Here is a 12,891-nt window from a genome sequence, read left to right on the forward strand (position 1 = left end):
ACTTTCCCGGATGAAAAAAAGCTTAAAAAACATGGAATTCAACCCACTTGGACGTAAAAGTTCACACTTTGTGCACCCAAAGTCAGATTCATTCTGAACGGAGCAGTCCTCCCTCTGTGCTCTAGCACGATCTGCGTGCTGTACGACACTGAGTGAAGTAAAAATGTGTTGTGTTATGAAGCATAGCATAATACACTGCAGTTTCCCCTGTAAAATATCAAACACGGCAGAACAAGGCATATTATTCGTGGCTGTTGTCAAGAAAATGACATTTGATTCAAGACATTGCATGAAACAAGTGGATTTGTATTAGAATTATTTTGTGCTAATGGCAGATTTCTCACATTTTCAGAAAAACAAAAAGAGCATGGTAGATTATATGATTTATTATGTGAGCGTAACGGCTTTGTGATGGCTCTTGGGGAGTTTTTTTCAGGCACAAATAGAGTTTTACGAATGTTAAAGCGACATGTAGGAGTACATTACGTGAATTACCCTACAGCAAAATAATCATAAAAAAAAAGACATGTACTGTAAATCATAATTTGTGGCTGACTTGCTTCAATAATACAGTTCTGTGTTGAAGCTGCTGAAAGGTCATGCCACTTCATGTCATGGTGATGTTAAAGGTGTGTGTGTGTATGTGTCAGACTAAGACTGAGAGTCAGTCATGAGTGTGCATGGCGGTGGGGAAGACGGTGGTTGGGTTTCACAGCGGCGTGGGGGTGAAGGGAGAGGCGGCAAGACACGCTCAGATTCCCGGTATTGTGAACTTCAAACCTCCCCTGCAATACCACATCAACATGACGGCACCGTATTCTACCAAAACTCCGAAACTCTGCTCACAGGAGCGGCTCACCTGCTTCAAAAGTCCTGCTCGATGCTAAATTATCATCTAAACTCCCATTAGAGGACAGATAAACACTGGTGAGAAATCATCTGAGGTTGAACTTTAAACACATTATGACATTTGAAGTTTTGGCTTTGAAGAGATAATGCAGCATTTTTTTTTTTTTTAAATCAGATAAATAAAACCTTGTCAGTGTAGCTACGGTGGTGATAAAGCAAGAAAAAACATAATGAGAGCGATGGGACACTGTTTGATCGAGGCAAATCAAAGTGCTTTACACAAAGCATAAAACAACCTTTCGAATAAGAAAATAAAACAAGGATGAGAGCGATAAAACAAAGACACAAGAACAATAAAAGAGCAATAAAATAAAGACATCAGTAGATAGTTTTACAGCCTATTAACTCATAACACAAAGAATTACATAAAAGTTGACTTAAAGCAATGATGTAACGGAAGATATTAATTTTTCCGTCTTGGGCTGACCAAGTTATTAAGGATCAAAGGTCACCCTTTAATTTTTTAAGATGGATCTTGAAGTGGCTCGGCTCCAGTTTCTACAGGGCTAAAAGGAGCAACGATGTATCTCATCACTGAGCATATTTTAAAGCAATAAGTATTCAAATAAACTCTGAAACCATGTAAAGAGGCCAGACAGCAATCATATTTCTCGGTTGAGGGTTAAATCTTGCTTGTTGAAAGTAATCTCTTAAAATCTTTGTAATTAGTTTTTTCAGTTTAGCTCATCAAACAGCAAGGGCGCAGCGAGGGCTTACTTTAAAGAAAAAAAAAAAAAAAAGAAAAGATTAACTGTTTCTCTGAATTACCCACAAGTCACAGTGCACCCCACATTTCTCACCCCGATAGAGCATGTCTACATACAAAGTTGGTATAGATAAGAAAAACCACGGGGGAAAGCAACATGTTGGCTTGGCAGTGGCTGCATTTTGATGTACAAGAACAGCCCGGATGCTTCAGACATACAGTAAAATGTACAGTGGAAGTGTGCTTGAACATGATGGCTGAACAGCAGCTGCTCCCTCACTGTCAGGAACATCTAAATCTGAGCGGCGTGACCTCACAAACTGTTCAGCCCGCTTGTTAAACTCTGGCATCCTCTCCTCTAAATTAGTAACATCATCCCTTTCAGTTCCAGGTATAACATTTTTATAACAGGGTAAGGAATTCTGATAATTCTGCCTATCAGATCAGGTCTGTTTAAGAGAGGCCACAGACATAAGTCATCCAGAGTTGGTGTAGATCCGGCTCCAGAATATTACTGATTCCTCCTCCAGAATATTTTTTTTTTATTTTGTCAAGGTCAATCGGTTTAAAAAAATGAATGAATGTAAAAGCCACCACTTCTCACCCTTCATCACAGCGTCAATTTGGTTATAATGACCTAACTTACTGAATTCAGGGGAGTAATTCATTTCATAGACCACCTGGCATCTGGCTGTCGGCAGCCATGGGAAATTGTGGGTGTTCAGTGTGGTCTGCATGTGGCGAGAAAAAAAAAATATTTTAAGGTCATACTGGAAGTTATCTGGGGTTGCTTTCAATATTACAACAGGGGACATTTCTCCACTCGTTGAGTACGGATCATTGTAAGGTGGAGATTTAGCTTTAAGAGTGATATTTACCTGAAATGAACAGTCAGGGTATGACCCATATCTTAAAAATGTGCTCGATGTACTTTTTGTACCATGCACCTGTAAAAGCCATTTTTGGGTATGGTGATCGAATAGAGTCATGCTTCCTCTGAAAACATATTTGTCTGTGACACACATACACACCTGTATGTACCAGAAGTGAATATTTAGTCTGATATTATCTTAAAACCTAATGTCTGTCATATCAAAGCTTACAACAGAAATAAAATGTAGCAATAGAAAAAAATATGTACAGAGTCAGCAGTTGCCAGCACAAGAACTTTTGTTTATTCATTTCGGTTTTCACTCAGGACGTTATGCCACAGGCCAAAATTCTGTTTACGACTACTTTCATGTAAAACATCACACAAACGTATGAACTTGTTTTTCCTGTGTGATACATGCATTTCAGTGTCAATGAAAAGTCAAAGTTTCTAACACAAAGTAAAACAAGTTAAAAAAAAAAAAAAAAAACTATCTTAAAAATAAAAGCTTATCCCAAAAGAAATGCCCAAAACAACTTGAATGGAATGTCTTGCAAGAAACATTTGAACAAATTCTTCCAACAATTAAAAAAAATAAATAAAACAAAGCAAACTTGATGAATGCAAAATCTTTTTTCGTAACAGGAACATTTAAAACTGACATTTTTTCAAAACCCAATTCATTGCATTGAATTATAGTCTATGTTGGCATTTGGTACTGGCCTGCGTTTTCTTTACTTGTGCTGCACATTTTGTATTTGTCCTTCCTGTCCTGACTAAATAAACAGATTTCTTTTAAAAAAAAAAAAAAAAGTCCTACACATGATGGTAAAAAAAATCCTGTTTCTTCAATCTCCTAGTTTGTACCTAAACCAAGGGCACAGGGTTGAGTTTAGTTTTCCTCTTGTAACTACCCTAATTTCCCTGTTGTCTGGCGCCCTCTTCAGCCAGTATAGGGGAACTGCAGCAGGACACCGTGTCCAGGTCCCAGGTTGATCGAGTCCAGGTTGACCATGGACTCTGCTTTCAAGGCTGGATCCATAGACAACTTCACTTTTGCTTGCTCTGGCAACTGTAATTCACCTACAGAAGGAGAACAGGAGCTTAATATCTCGAAATGGCCCGTAAACTATTTGGAAACATCACCTCCACTAAAACATGAACAGTGCAAGGCAACACATTTTGTTCAAACAAAAACAAGAGACAAATAAGAGGTGATATTACATATACTTTTGATATTCTAAGCAACTTCTGTTGAGTTAGTAATTTTTTTATTTTTACTTTAAACTGAGTTCAGAAAGCAGACTGTACAATCGACCACAATACATTGAATATGAACATAATTTATAGGCAAGTCTGTATGGTTCTCATGTTACACGTCTGTTGAACAGTCAAATTATACCCAATTTCAAAGCAGACTACTGTGGTTGGTTTTATGTGATCTGCATTTGAATTACTGTACTTAACTTTATACCCCTTTAAGGAATTGGCCATCCAGAGTGTAATGTGTTTTTCCAACTCTACTCACCTGTGGGTGTCAGTTTGAGAGTGACGGACGATGCGCCCCAGTTGACAGCTGTCACGTATCTTTCACTCTGGTCCCACAGACGGAGGAAAGCAAGGGATGTGGCGGACGAGTGCAGAGGGTGGTAGTCACCATGGAGCAGAGAGCGCTCTTTCCCCCGCAGGTCGCTGATTTCTTTGAACCATTTCCGACAAGCCACACGCTCCTTCCTCTCAGCCTGGGGAGGGGAGGATTATGGGATTGGTGAATACAACAAAAACAATGTCTCTTTATCATATCTTTGATAAGGAAACGAAAGCAATTCAAATGAACAATTCAGACACGTAGATGAGCATCACTAGGTTCCTTGCATCTAATGGAGTTAATTCACTTTATCAATACAGAATTAACAATTAAGGCACAGCTAAATGTATTGTCCCTGTATATCACACACACACATATATATTACCTCAGCACTTTCATTCACAACAGCTCCTTGTGCAGGTTCCCCCTCCGTGTCCCAGAGCATCATGGGACCATCTGCACCCTGATGAAAAGATACAATAAATTTCAGATGAGACAAATACACTTTGAGCCTTCCCTGGACAATGCTGTACTGAGACTGACAGGAAACCAAAGTGATCTTTCCAGGAGGTGAAAAGGGACCTGTAAATTCTGATTAGTTGTTTACCTGTGCCTGAAGGCCGATCTCATCCCCATAAGTGAACACTGGTGTCCCGGGCATGGTGAGCAGCAGGAGCTGGTAGAGGCGGACCAGGGCCGGAGTCGCTGCCTCCTTGGACAGGTGATCCCTTTTGCTGGCACCGAGGCCCCAACCCACACTTCTCTGAACAGCGTGGAGGGCATCAATGGCTTGGGCACGCTCCACACCTGGACACCAACAGGCAAGCATGTAGTCAGAAACTGCTTCTCAACGTTTAATAGAATTAAATCTCAAATTAATAGAACAATTAAAAAACTAGAACTAAACTAAAATTAGAATGACAAAGTATAAGGCATTAACTGATTTAGGAGAACTGCAGTCTTGTGTGGAAAGTACCTATAAAGAGTAAACAGCAGAGAAAATAAAATGATTCAAGGGGCTGGCCTACCTCCACTGTTGGTGCTGAGCAGGTCAGACACGATGAGATCCACACGGGAAGTATTGAGGAGCTGAGACACTTCTGAAGCCGACTTACTTTCCACCACACCTATCAGTGCCCTGAGAGTACAGGAATGTGATCAGTCTAGTCTTGTGACAGGAATGGAGAGAAGGAAAAACTGAGACACCTGCTGGTTCTTAAAAATGTTTTACTGCTCAGCTATGTGCAGGCCTCAGCTAATCCTGTTTAGCCCTCATGGAGATTAACTGCAAGATTAAAAGTGATCATGACTTAAGAAATATAGAATTCCTTTGGCACTCTTAGTTTGGTGAACATGGCCAACAAACTTTCCGCATTCCTCATTTCCTCCACAAGGTGTCACTCTAACATTAGAGAATAAGCCCCACGGGCTTGGAAGTTGCTTCCTCTTAAACTCTCCAAGCCCCCGACCTTCCCAGTCCCCCACTGTGCTGGAATGCTTTAGATCTCAATCTTCCATCAGGACACAATATACTTAAACCCCTCTGCAAAGCCAGCTGACCTTTTACAGAACTTCCCAAATAACTTGGAAACTGCACAACTTTCATTTAAGCTCAACCCAGTAATTTCTGCAATGAGACAGGGAGCTTAAGTTGGGATTTTTCACTCGTCTTTTAACATACCCTCATGATTTTGATGTGAACTTTTCTACAGCAAAAAAATCCTGAGATTTATTTTGTGCAAATTTGCCTTTCTTTAGCTTCATGTCCCAAAACATTAAATTCAACAAAATGATCCATTCAAGCTCTGTGTCTATATCTACCCATCATCTAGACAAAATGATGAATTTGGAAAAAAGAAATCCACCACCTGTCATTCTTTCATGGAATTTTATTGAGTGACAGGGCTGACTTCAGTCAAAACTAACTAAATAGCTTTTGGTAGCAATTGAGGCAGTCTACCCAAGCAGAAATTATAAGAAGGTGAATCATGGCAATCATGGTTACCTCTTCTTGGCGTCTTCAGTACGGTTGTCTCGGACAGCCTCCCGGAGTTTTGACCATTCAGGAGAGGAGGAGGCGGCACCAAGACCAGACACCTTGATGCCATCAACTCCAATGCTCAGCCAGTACTCTGATGCAACCTGGAAGACAAAATGCATACTGCAGTCGCTGTGGCAGGGAGAACATAGGACTGACTTGTATTCATTCTAACCAGTGAATATGAACATCAGCCCTAAGCTTAAGCAGGCCTCATTTTCTTATTCACATTCAAGTACAGGCAAGTAAATAACCAAGGAGCAATAAATTAAAGGCAAATACACACTGGAAATTACTTCAACGAAACAAGAAAACCTTTTGCACAAATTAAAAAACCCACCTTTAGTGTTTTCTGTTGAAATTTAACTTAATAACCTCTTTGTAATTTGCATTGTGTTGTGTTTGTCTTACCTGGATTTGCTCCAGTACATCTGCAGCAGTAGCATCGCTGAACCAATCATCTTTTCCCTTGTAGTTTGGAGTCACATCCAACACCACAGAAATACCTAGACAACCAATACCAGGCTAAGTATGATCATTTGAGCCACGTGATCCTCAGTATTTGCTTTGATCTAGATACAGTGAGTCCAAAAAAATTAAAGCTAAAAAACACAGAAGATGCTACTCAAATGAACAGTGGGCATGAAGACAATGGATCAGAGACAACTTTGGGTTTTACCTAAGTAATTTATTTCAGTCAATTAAAATTTCTGAGACTCCCTACCTTTTTTGTGGGCTTTGTCCAGGAGGGTAACAAGGTCCGCCTCCTTTCCCTGGGTGGGGTCGATCTCTGTCAGCTTCAAGGTTTCCGGCTTATCTTCCTGGACGGTGTGCAGAGGGCCGAGAACCAGGCCTTTCACCTTTAACTGGCTCACACTGTCCAGCTTGCTCTCAACACCTAGAGACAAGGAGACGACCAGAGAAAGAAAAAGACCTTTTTAATGAGAATGTCAAAGATGACAAAGAAAGAAATTAATGTGTCAAAGACAGAAGGGTCTTGCAGCAGAGGATCAGGGGCGGTATGATAAGTTGGGCTATTTGTGAGAAAGAGATGGGAAATAAAAGAATAAACACTGGTGTTCTTTAGTACAAGTATTGACTCAAGGCAGGAGCATGTGAGTGGCCCCCTCCACACCCCCTGTTGGCCATGCAAAGCCTGAGCACAAGGAGGTCTTTCATGTTAAAGCAACTCTCAAGTCACGTGCGGTTGTTGGAATGTTGCCCAAGGCCTGTTGGAAACCTGAGCGCGGCCCTTTTAGAAACGGTCCATTTGGTTGAAATAATTTAATAAATAAGACTACAATAGAGATGAGCATTGTATTTGACCAAAGATACCATCCTAAACAGCTTAAATTTAAGCTTGTGCCAAATTAATTTTGTCACATGGGGTGATTATGTCTTTGTGCCATTTGTGGGAAAAAGTGTGCAAAAAAAAAAAAAAAAAAAAAAAAAAGTTACTATAAATTTTAGGAACAAGACTCCCAACAGTCATGAGACAGAGGAGGCAAACAGCTAGATGAGATACTAAAGACACATGGCTTTTCTAATCTGAGCCTCAGCCTTTTGAAATAGAACACTTAGAGATAGCTTTACACAACTAAGCAGAAATGTCTTGGGCCGGTTAACCCTCAACCTCAGATATGAAACAGGCGACGCACCCGTTTTTTTCTGTCCTTTGAAACCTTGAGTCATAAATGTCAGCCAAGTCAGCAGTATGTACATTAGTCAGCTGGACTAGACCAGCCAGAAGTGAGGAAATGCGAGACCTGGTCACAAGACTAATCCCTCATGAATTGTGGGTTACGACCTTAAGACCAGACAGCTCTTTGTACAGAGACAATTATACCCTTGGTTTGCTTTTACATTTCTGAAGGATTGTTGTGTTTGGATTGCCACTGAGATGACATCAAAAACGTATAATAAAATGGAAACGGCAGGATGTAAAGATATCTCCATTACTATTAAATGTTTAAAAACAGACTTTTTTACCCTCCCTAGGGCTAGTTTGATCATGTTAAACCCATGATCAACTGATTAAACTGATTTGAAGTGCAATAGTAACATTTTCTCATGAGGTGCATTTGACACACTTTTACACACCACTGCCAGGTTATACTGCTCAGCCAACAAAGCCTTTAACTTTCACTAGTTTGGCTCTGAATCACAAACTGGGCCAACCTGTCTCATACATTCATTTGAGACATGATTTGAATATCTTATCAGCCCGGTGTTTGTAAACGTTGCTGATATTTTCATCAGATGTTGCATCCTGTTGTATCAACCACTTAAATACATAACTATCTACCAAACCTCTGTGAGTATAATGAACTGAATAAGTTCCAAAACTTTGTAAGTCTCAAATGAGGTCAGTTGGCTGGCATGTTTAATTTGTTCTGGTGTGTCTACCTTTCAATCCATCAGAAGAGAAGGCCTGCAGTTTAGAGATCTGGTACAGGGGTCCCTCGTTCCACCAGTTCATCTCAGGGATGGGTTTGCAGCGAGGGGCCTTGACTATGATCACAATGGCTCCAGCCAGCATGCCCAGCCAGCCAAGCCAAAACAGCAACAGAAGCACCCAACGGGTCCGCACCCATCTAGACAGAAGAAAAGGCAGAACAGAAAAGGTTATGCCACTGATTATGCACCAAGAACCACATGCCGATGCCAAAATTGCATTTTAAAATGACAAAAAAATCGCTGAGGATCTAAATATCACTGCATATGAGCTCTTACCCTGGAGTGCCAGCCACCTTCATCAGTTCCTCTTTGGTGAGGCCGGTGAATTTGACCTCATCCTCAGGAACCTTCAGCTTGACGCTGCCATTTTTCTCGCCGCCTGCTGCCTGCCCGTCGCCGGTCATGGGCTGCTTCTCAGGATCCAGCTCATTGAGCTCCACATCCTTCATGTCGATCTCCGTGTCCTTATTCATGTTGGTTCAAGTCTGAATCTGTTCAGTGCCTTCAGGAAATGTGGGGGGAAAGAACACAAGGGAGGGAAGCACAGAAAGAAAGAAAGTCAGTAATTAAGTTTGTCTCTCACATGAAGGGGTCTGCCACTCACTCTCTTTCTGAAAAGCTGCCTCCACAGTGTCTTCTAAGCCAAAGTCACATGTAGCCACATGTAGCCAGGATCAAGAACGGAAATAATTATGAAATAATGAAAATTTCTGGTAAATCTGGCGTGCCTGGATGTTACATCTCCGGTCATTTGTCACCATGGCTAACTGCCAGCTGTTCTTGTTACTAACGTCAGCACATATGCCTCCTGGTTAAAACGATAACACTGTAAAACACTCTGGAGTCACTTACGATTAATCTTATACAGTTAACTAATTTATTAAATCGTCTATTCTAAACCTAAACCAAATTAAACATATTGTTAATGCGTCGTGTGGGCTAAAAACCACGAGGAAGGAAGGCCAGCTCATCAGTCGGCTCGTGAAACTCACGTTGCCTTGGTTTCACTGAATGACACCGGTTAGCTAGGCTTGTTAAATGTCAGAAATGTCTGAGGAAAGTATAAAAAAACACAGTAAGACTCATTACCTGTCGTGTTTTACGAGACGATATCGGTCTAAAAAAAATGAAACGTAGTACACGAAACGTCGGCAAACGAAGACAACTGTGAAATGAGGTGTCCAACAGCCGTCTGACGAAATCCTACTATCAGTTACAACAGGTTGTAAAATTAAGCTAGCTACAACCGAAGCGCAGCGGAAGCCGTGGGCCTTCAAAACAAAAGCGTACACTTGCTTGAGCAAAAAATGACACCAGAGCAAATGAAAATTACAACACTTTATCTCGTTGTTGAATAATTCACTCCATGTTCACGCTGGGAAATATAATTAAATGAGAAATTTGGGTCGGTTTTTTTTTTGTTTTTTTTTTTTAACCGGAAGTCTAAGTAATGCGAGGCGAAAACAACGCTCCAATTTCACCTTAGCGATGACAAAAACATACAGGAGAGTCGTTATTTTCATCCGCGATTAATGGAAGTACCCTACAGCAAACACTAGTTTGTTGAATCGCTGTAGCGGCTGCCTAGGAAAACGCAGCTAAACGTGTTTTTTTGTTGTTGTTGTTGTTCTAGATGGATGATGAAACGGAGCCCGTCACTTCGCATCAGCAGCCACACGGTACATCCCCCCTTGAATTTCACTGCAGTTCAACTCAGTGTTAACATCCTTCTGGCAGCTCGTCCTATCATCTTAATAGAGCAAGTACCTGGGAAAAAAAAGCACAGTGAAAATCCTCCGTTTTTCTTGACAAGGCCTCAATCCCACAGCCTTGGATCGCTCACTAATCGAATTAACAAAGGACTTGCATGAACCGTGTTTATAATTGGGCTGTGTCTCCGCCTACCGAGCAAAGAGCCAATGACCAGTCTCTCTCAGTGCTCTCTCTCTCTCTCTCTCTCTCTCTCTCTCTCTCTCTCTCTCTCTCTCTTTCTCTCTCTCTCTCTCTCTCTCTCTCTCTCTCTCTCTCTCTCTCTCTCTCTCTTTCTCTCTCTCTCTCTCTCTCTCTCTCTGCAAAACAAGCTAGAAATGACTCTGTTATTCCATAAAGGCTTTGTTTATTAGCTCCCTGAATAACGTTTGACCTTTGCAGTTTAGTTATTCCATTAAAAAATAATTTATTAGCTTCCTTATCTATTCTATTCTATTCTATTCTATTCTATTCTATTCTATTCTAGCCCAGTGCTTACATCACTCTAAAGTACTAAGTCTTCATTAGAAGCCTAGTACACATGTTATTGTGTCTAAATACTACTATCTTCAGACAGAAGGTAAGGTTCCAACCTTTGTCCCACTTTGCACAGCTGGCATGCACTCTCACTGCTAGAACTGGGAATAACAAGTTCCTCAGGGCTATTCTTTTTTTCCCTTTCCTTTTCTTTTTTGTTAAGGCAATTATAAATTTGCCTTTGCAACTCAGAATTTGATTATAGTTTACTATCCTGCTATAGAGGTAGTGGGAAGATCAAAAAGGTTGCCAAATAATCCCAGGAATTTCAAATGAATGGTCATAAATGGTGTGTTGGCAGAAGTTCCACTGTGTAAACTGTGTTGGGTTTATCTGCAATAGCTGACAAAAGCAGTTTGGGGTTGCAAATATCAATTCTGAGAGGGAAACATCATCAACAACAAAAGCCATATCTCATGTCAGCCCTTAATCAGTTGATTAGTAGACTGACTGGCTCACATCAGGGCTCCTGATCAGGCCTGTATAGTCTTCACTGTTGTATTGATTCTTCACTATAATCTCGTTTCCAAGTACAGTTCTCTCCCAGCTCCTACTGCTGTTTCTCTGACTTTACCTGTGATGTTAAATCATTATACTACCCTCATTTGCACCATAGTCTTTTCTGCTTCATCAACACTTAACAAAACCTTCACTGATTAATCAATTTGGCTTGATGAATGATCGTGCTGACACTACAGTATTTCACAACCCCCCATCCAGCATCCTCTATTAGCACTGTTGATTTTACAAGCTCTTCTTAATAGTCACTGACCAAGAGTGCAAAAGTAACAAGGCCAGAAATGGAAGTGAATATATCTCTTTTGCAACATCTGTGTTCATAAGTGTGTATAAATTGTGTATAGAAAGGTTGCAAGACGTGATGGTGCAAGGGCAAATCAAGCAGTGAGGTGATTGATTTTCTGGTAAAGCAGGACCCAGAGACAGCCAGGTGCCTGTTTGCTGCTGTGATGTACAGCAGACATCTCCTCAGAGGGTTTGTGGTACATTTGGGGGTCAAAAATAGTTTGTGAAACCTGGCTCTGACATGCCATCATGTCCATGTTCTTGTTCATGTTTTTGTTCTTGTTATTGATGGATATTGCTGCAGTCATACTCAGTGCGCAAGACGAGACGGAAGTTGATATTATGATCATGCGATTATTAATAACTACAGACAACATGTTACCCGTACTGAATAAACAAAATAAATCATTTGCCAAATATGATAGTGAAAACAAAATTTGAAATGTGATTTGTTTGCACGGATTCATGATTTATGATTTCAAATTTGGAGGCAAAGCAAGGCAAAGCAATTGAAAGCAGTCAGGGAGGTTATATTACAAATGACGTGAGTTAAAGCAGCCAGTTCGTCATATGAAACAGAGGACACTGTAAACGTAACGTCCTGTCCCTGCTTGTGACCAAATCCATTCCCAAGCCGTGGCTGACCTTCACAGAGTGACAGCAACAGCAGCCCATCAGGAAAGCACATATAGTGAGAAATCTTTATGTTATGGATGCTATGTTTCTGCCTATATTCATACAGATAATGTGACGGCTAATAGTGTTCTCATTAATTATTTTGATCATGAAGACTAGGACAAGGACGGTGTTGTTGTCGCGTTTGCTGTTGTTTACCCCGTCATGACCAGTGCAGTATGCCATCTGGCTTTTAATCAAATGCCATAGCCAATACTCACACTATTTTAAGAAAACACACCAGCCGTACTCATGCCAAGTGTCTTGGGTATTTTATTATGTAACTATGGGTTACATAATAAATAACTGGGATAGGGAATAGCACAGGAATAACGTTATTGTGAAAATTTACTGAAAAAAAGAAGTTTTAAGGTCGAACTAAACAGGGTAATTGATGAAAGAGGACAAGTATATCATTATAGGATTGATTAACCAATCGGTGACTTACTCTCATGGATTAGCCTGTTCTTGATAATATGGACAAACATCCATTCTATTTTATTTTTTCTAATCTAATTTTGACCTCTGCCATATCTCCCTTGTCCTTTCTCTTTGAC

At 40.5% G+C, this 12,891-nt stretch overlaps 1 protein-coding gene across 3 annotated transcripts; it reads right to left on the reverse strand.

The window, feature by feature from the left end:
* Positions 1-2,767: 2,767 nt before the first annotated feature.
* On the reverse strand, positions 2,768-10,455 carry slc3a2a (solute carrier family 3 member 2a). 3 transcript variants are annotated; one of them, XM_030076616.1, is made up of 11 exons: positions 10,337-10,455; positions 8,846-9,071; positions 8,519-8,706; positions 6,837-7,010; positions 6,524-6,618; positions 6,080-6,216; positions 5,103-5,212; positions 4,682-4,881; positions 4,460-4,537; positions 4,015-4,228; positions 2,768-3,569 (listed from the first exon to the last, which is right to left on the reverse strand). In XM_030076616.1, exons 2-11 carry the CDS (start codon positions 9,040-9,042, stop codon positions 3,430-3,432), a joined length of 1,533 nt encoding a protein of 510 aa, XP_029932476.1. In that variant the 5' UTR covers positions 9,043-9,071; positions 10,337-10,455; the 3' UTR covers positions 2,768-3,429. The 3 variants fall into 3 exon arrangements, with proteins under 3 accessions (XP_029932476.1, XP_029932478.1, XP_029932477.1); XM_030076618.1 differs by having other exon boundaries at positions 8,846-9,073; positions 10,340-10,417; XM_030076617.1 differs by lacking the exon at positions 10,337-10,455 and adding an exon at positions 9,659-9,807.
* Positions 10,456-12,891: the final 2,436 nt, after the last annotated feature.

This window comes from Myripristis murdjan, chromosome 18 (genome assembly GCF_902150065.1).
Source record: "Myripristis murdjan chromosome 18, fMyrMur1.1, whole genome shotgun sequence".
NCBI classification, from domain to species: Eukaryota; Metazoa; Chordata; class Actinopteri; order Holocentriformes; family Holocentridae; genus Myripristis; species Myripristis murdjan.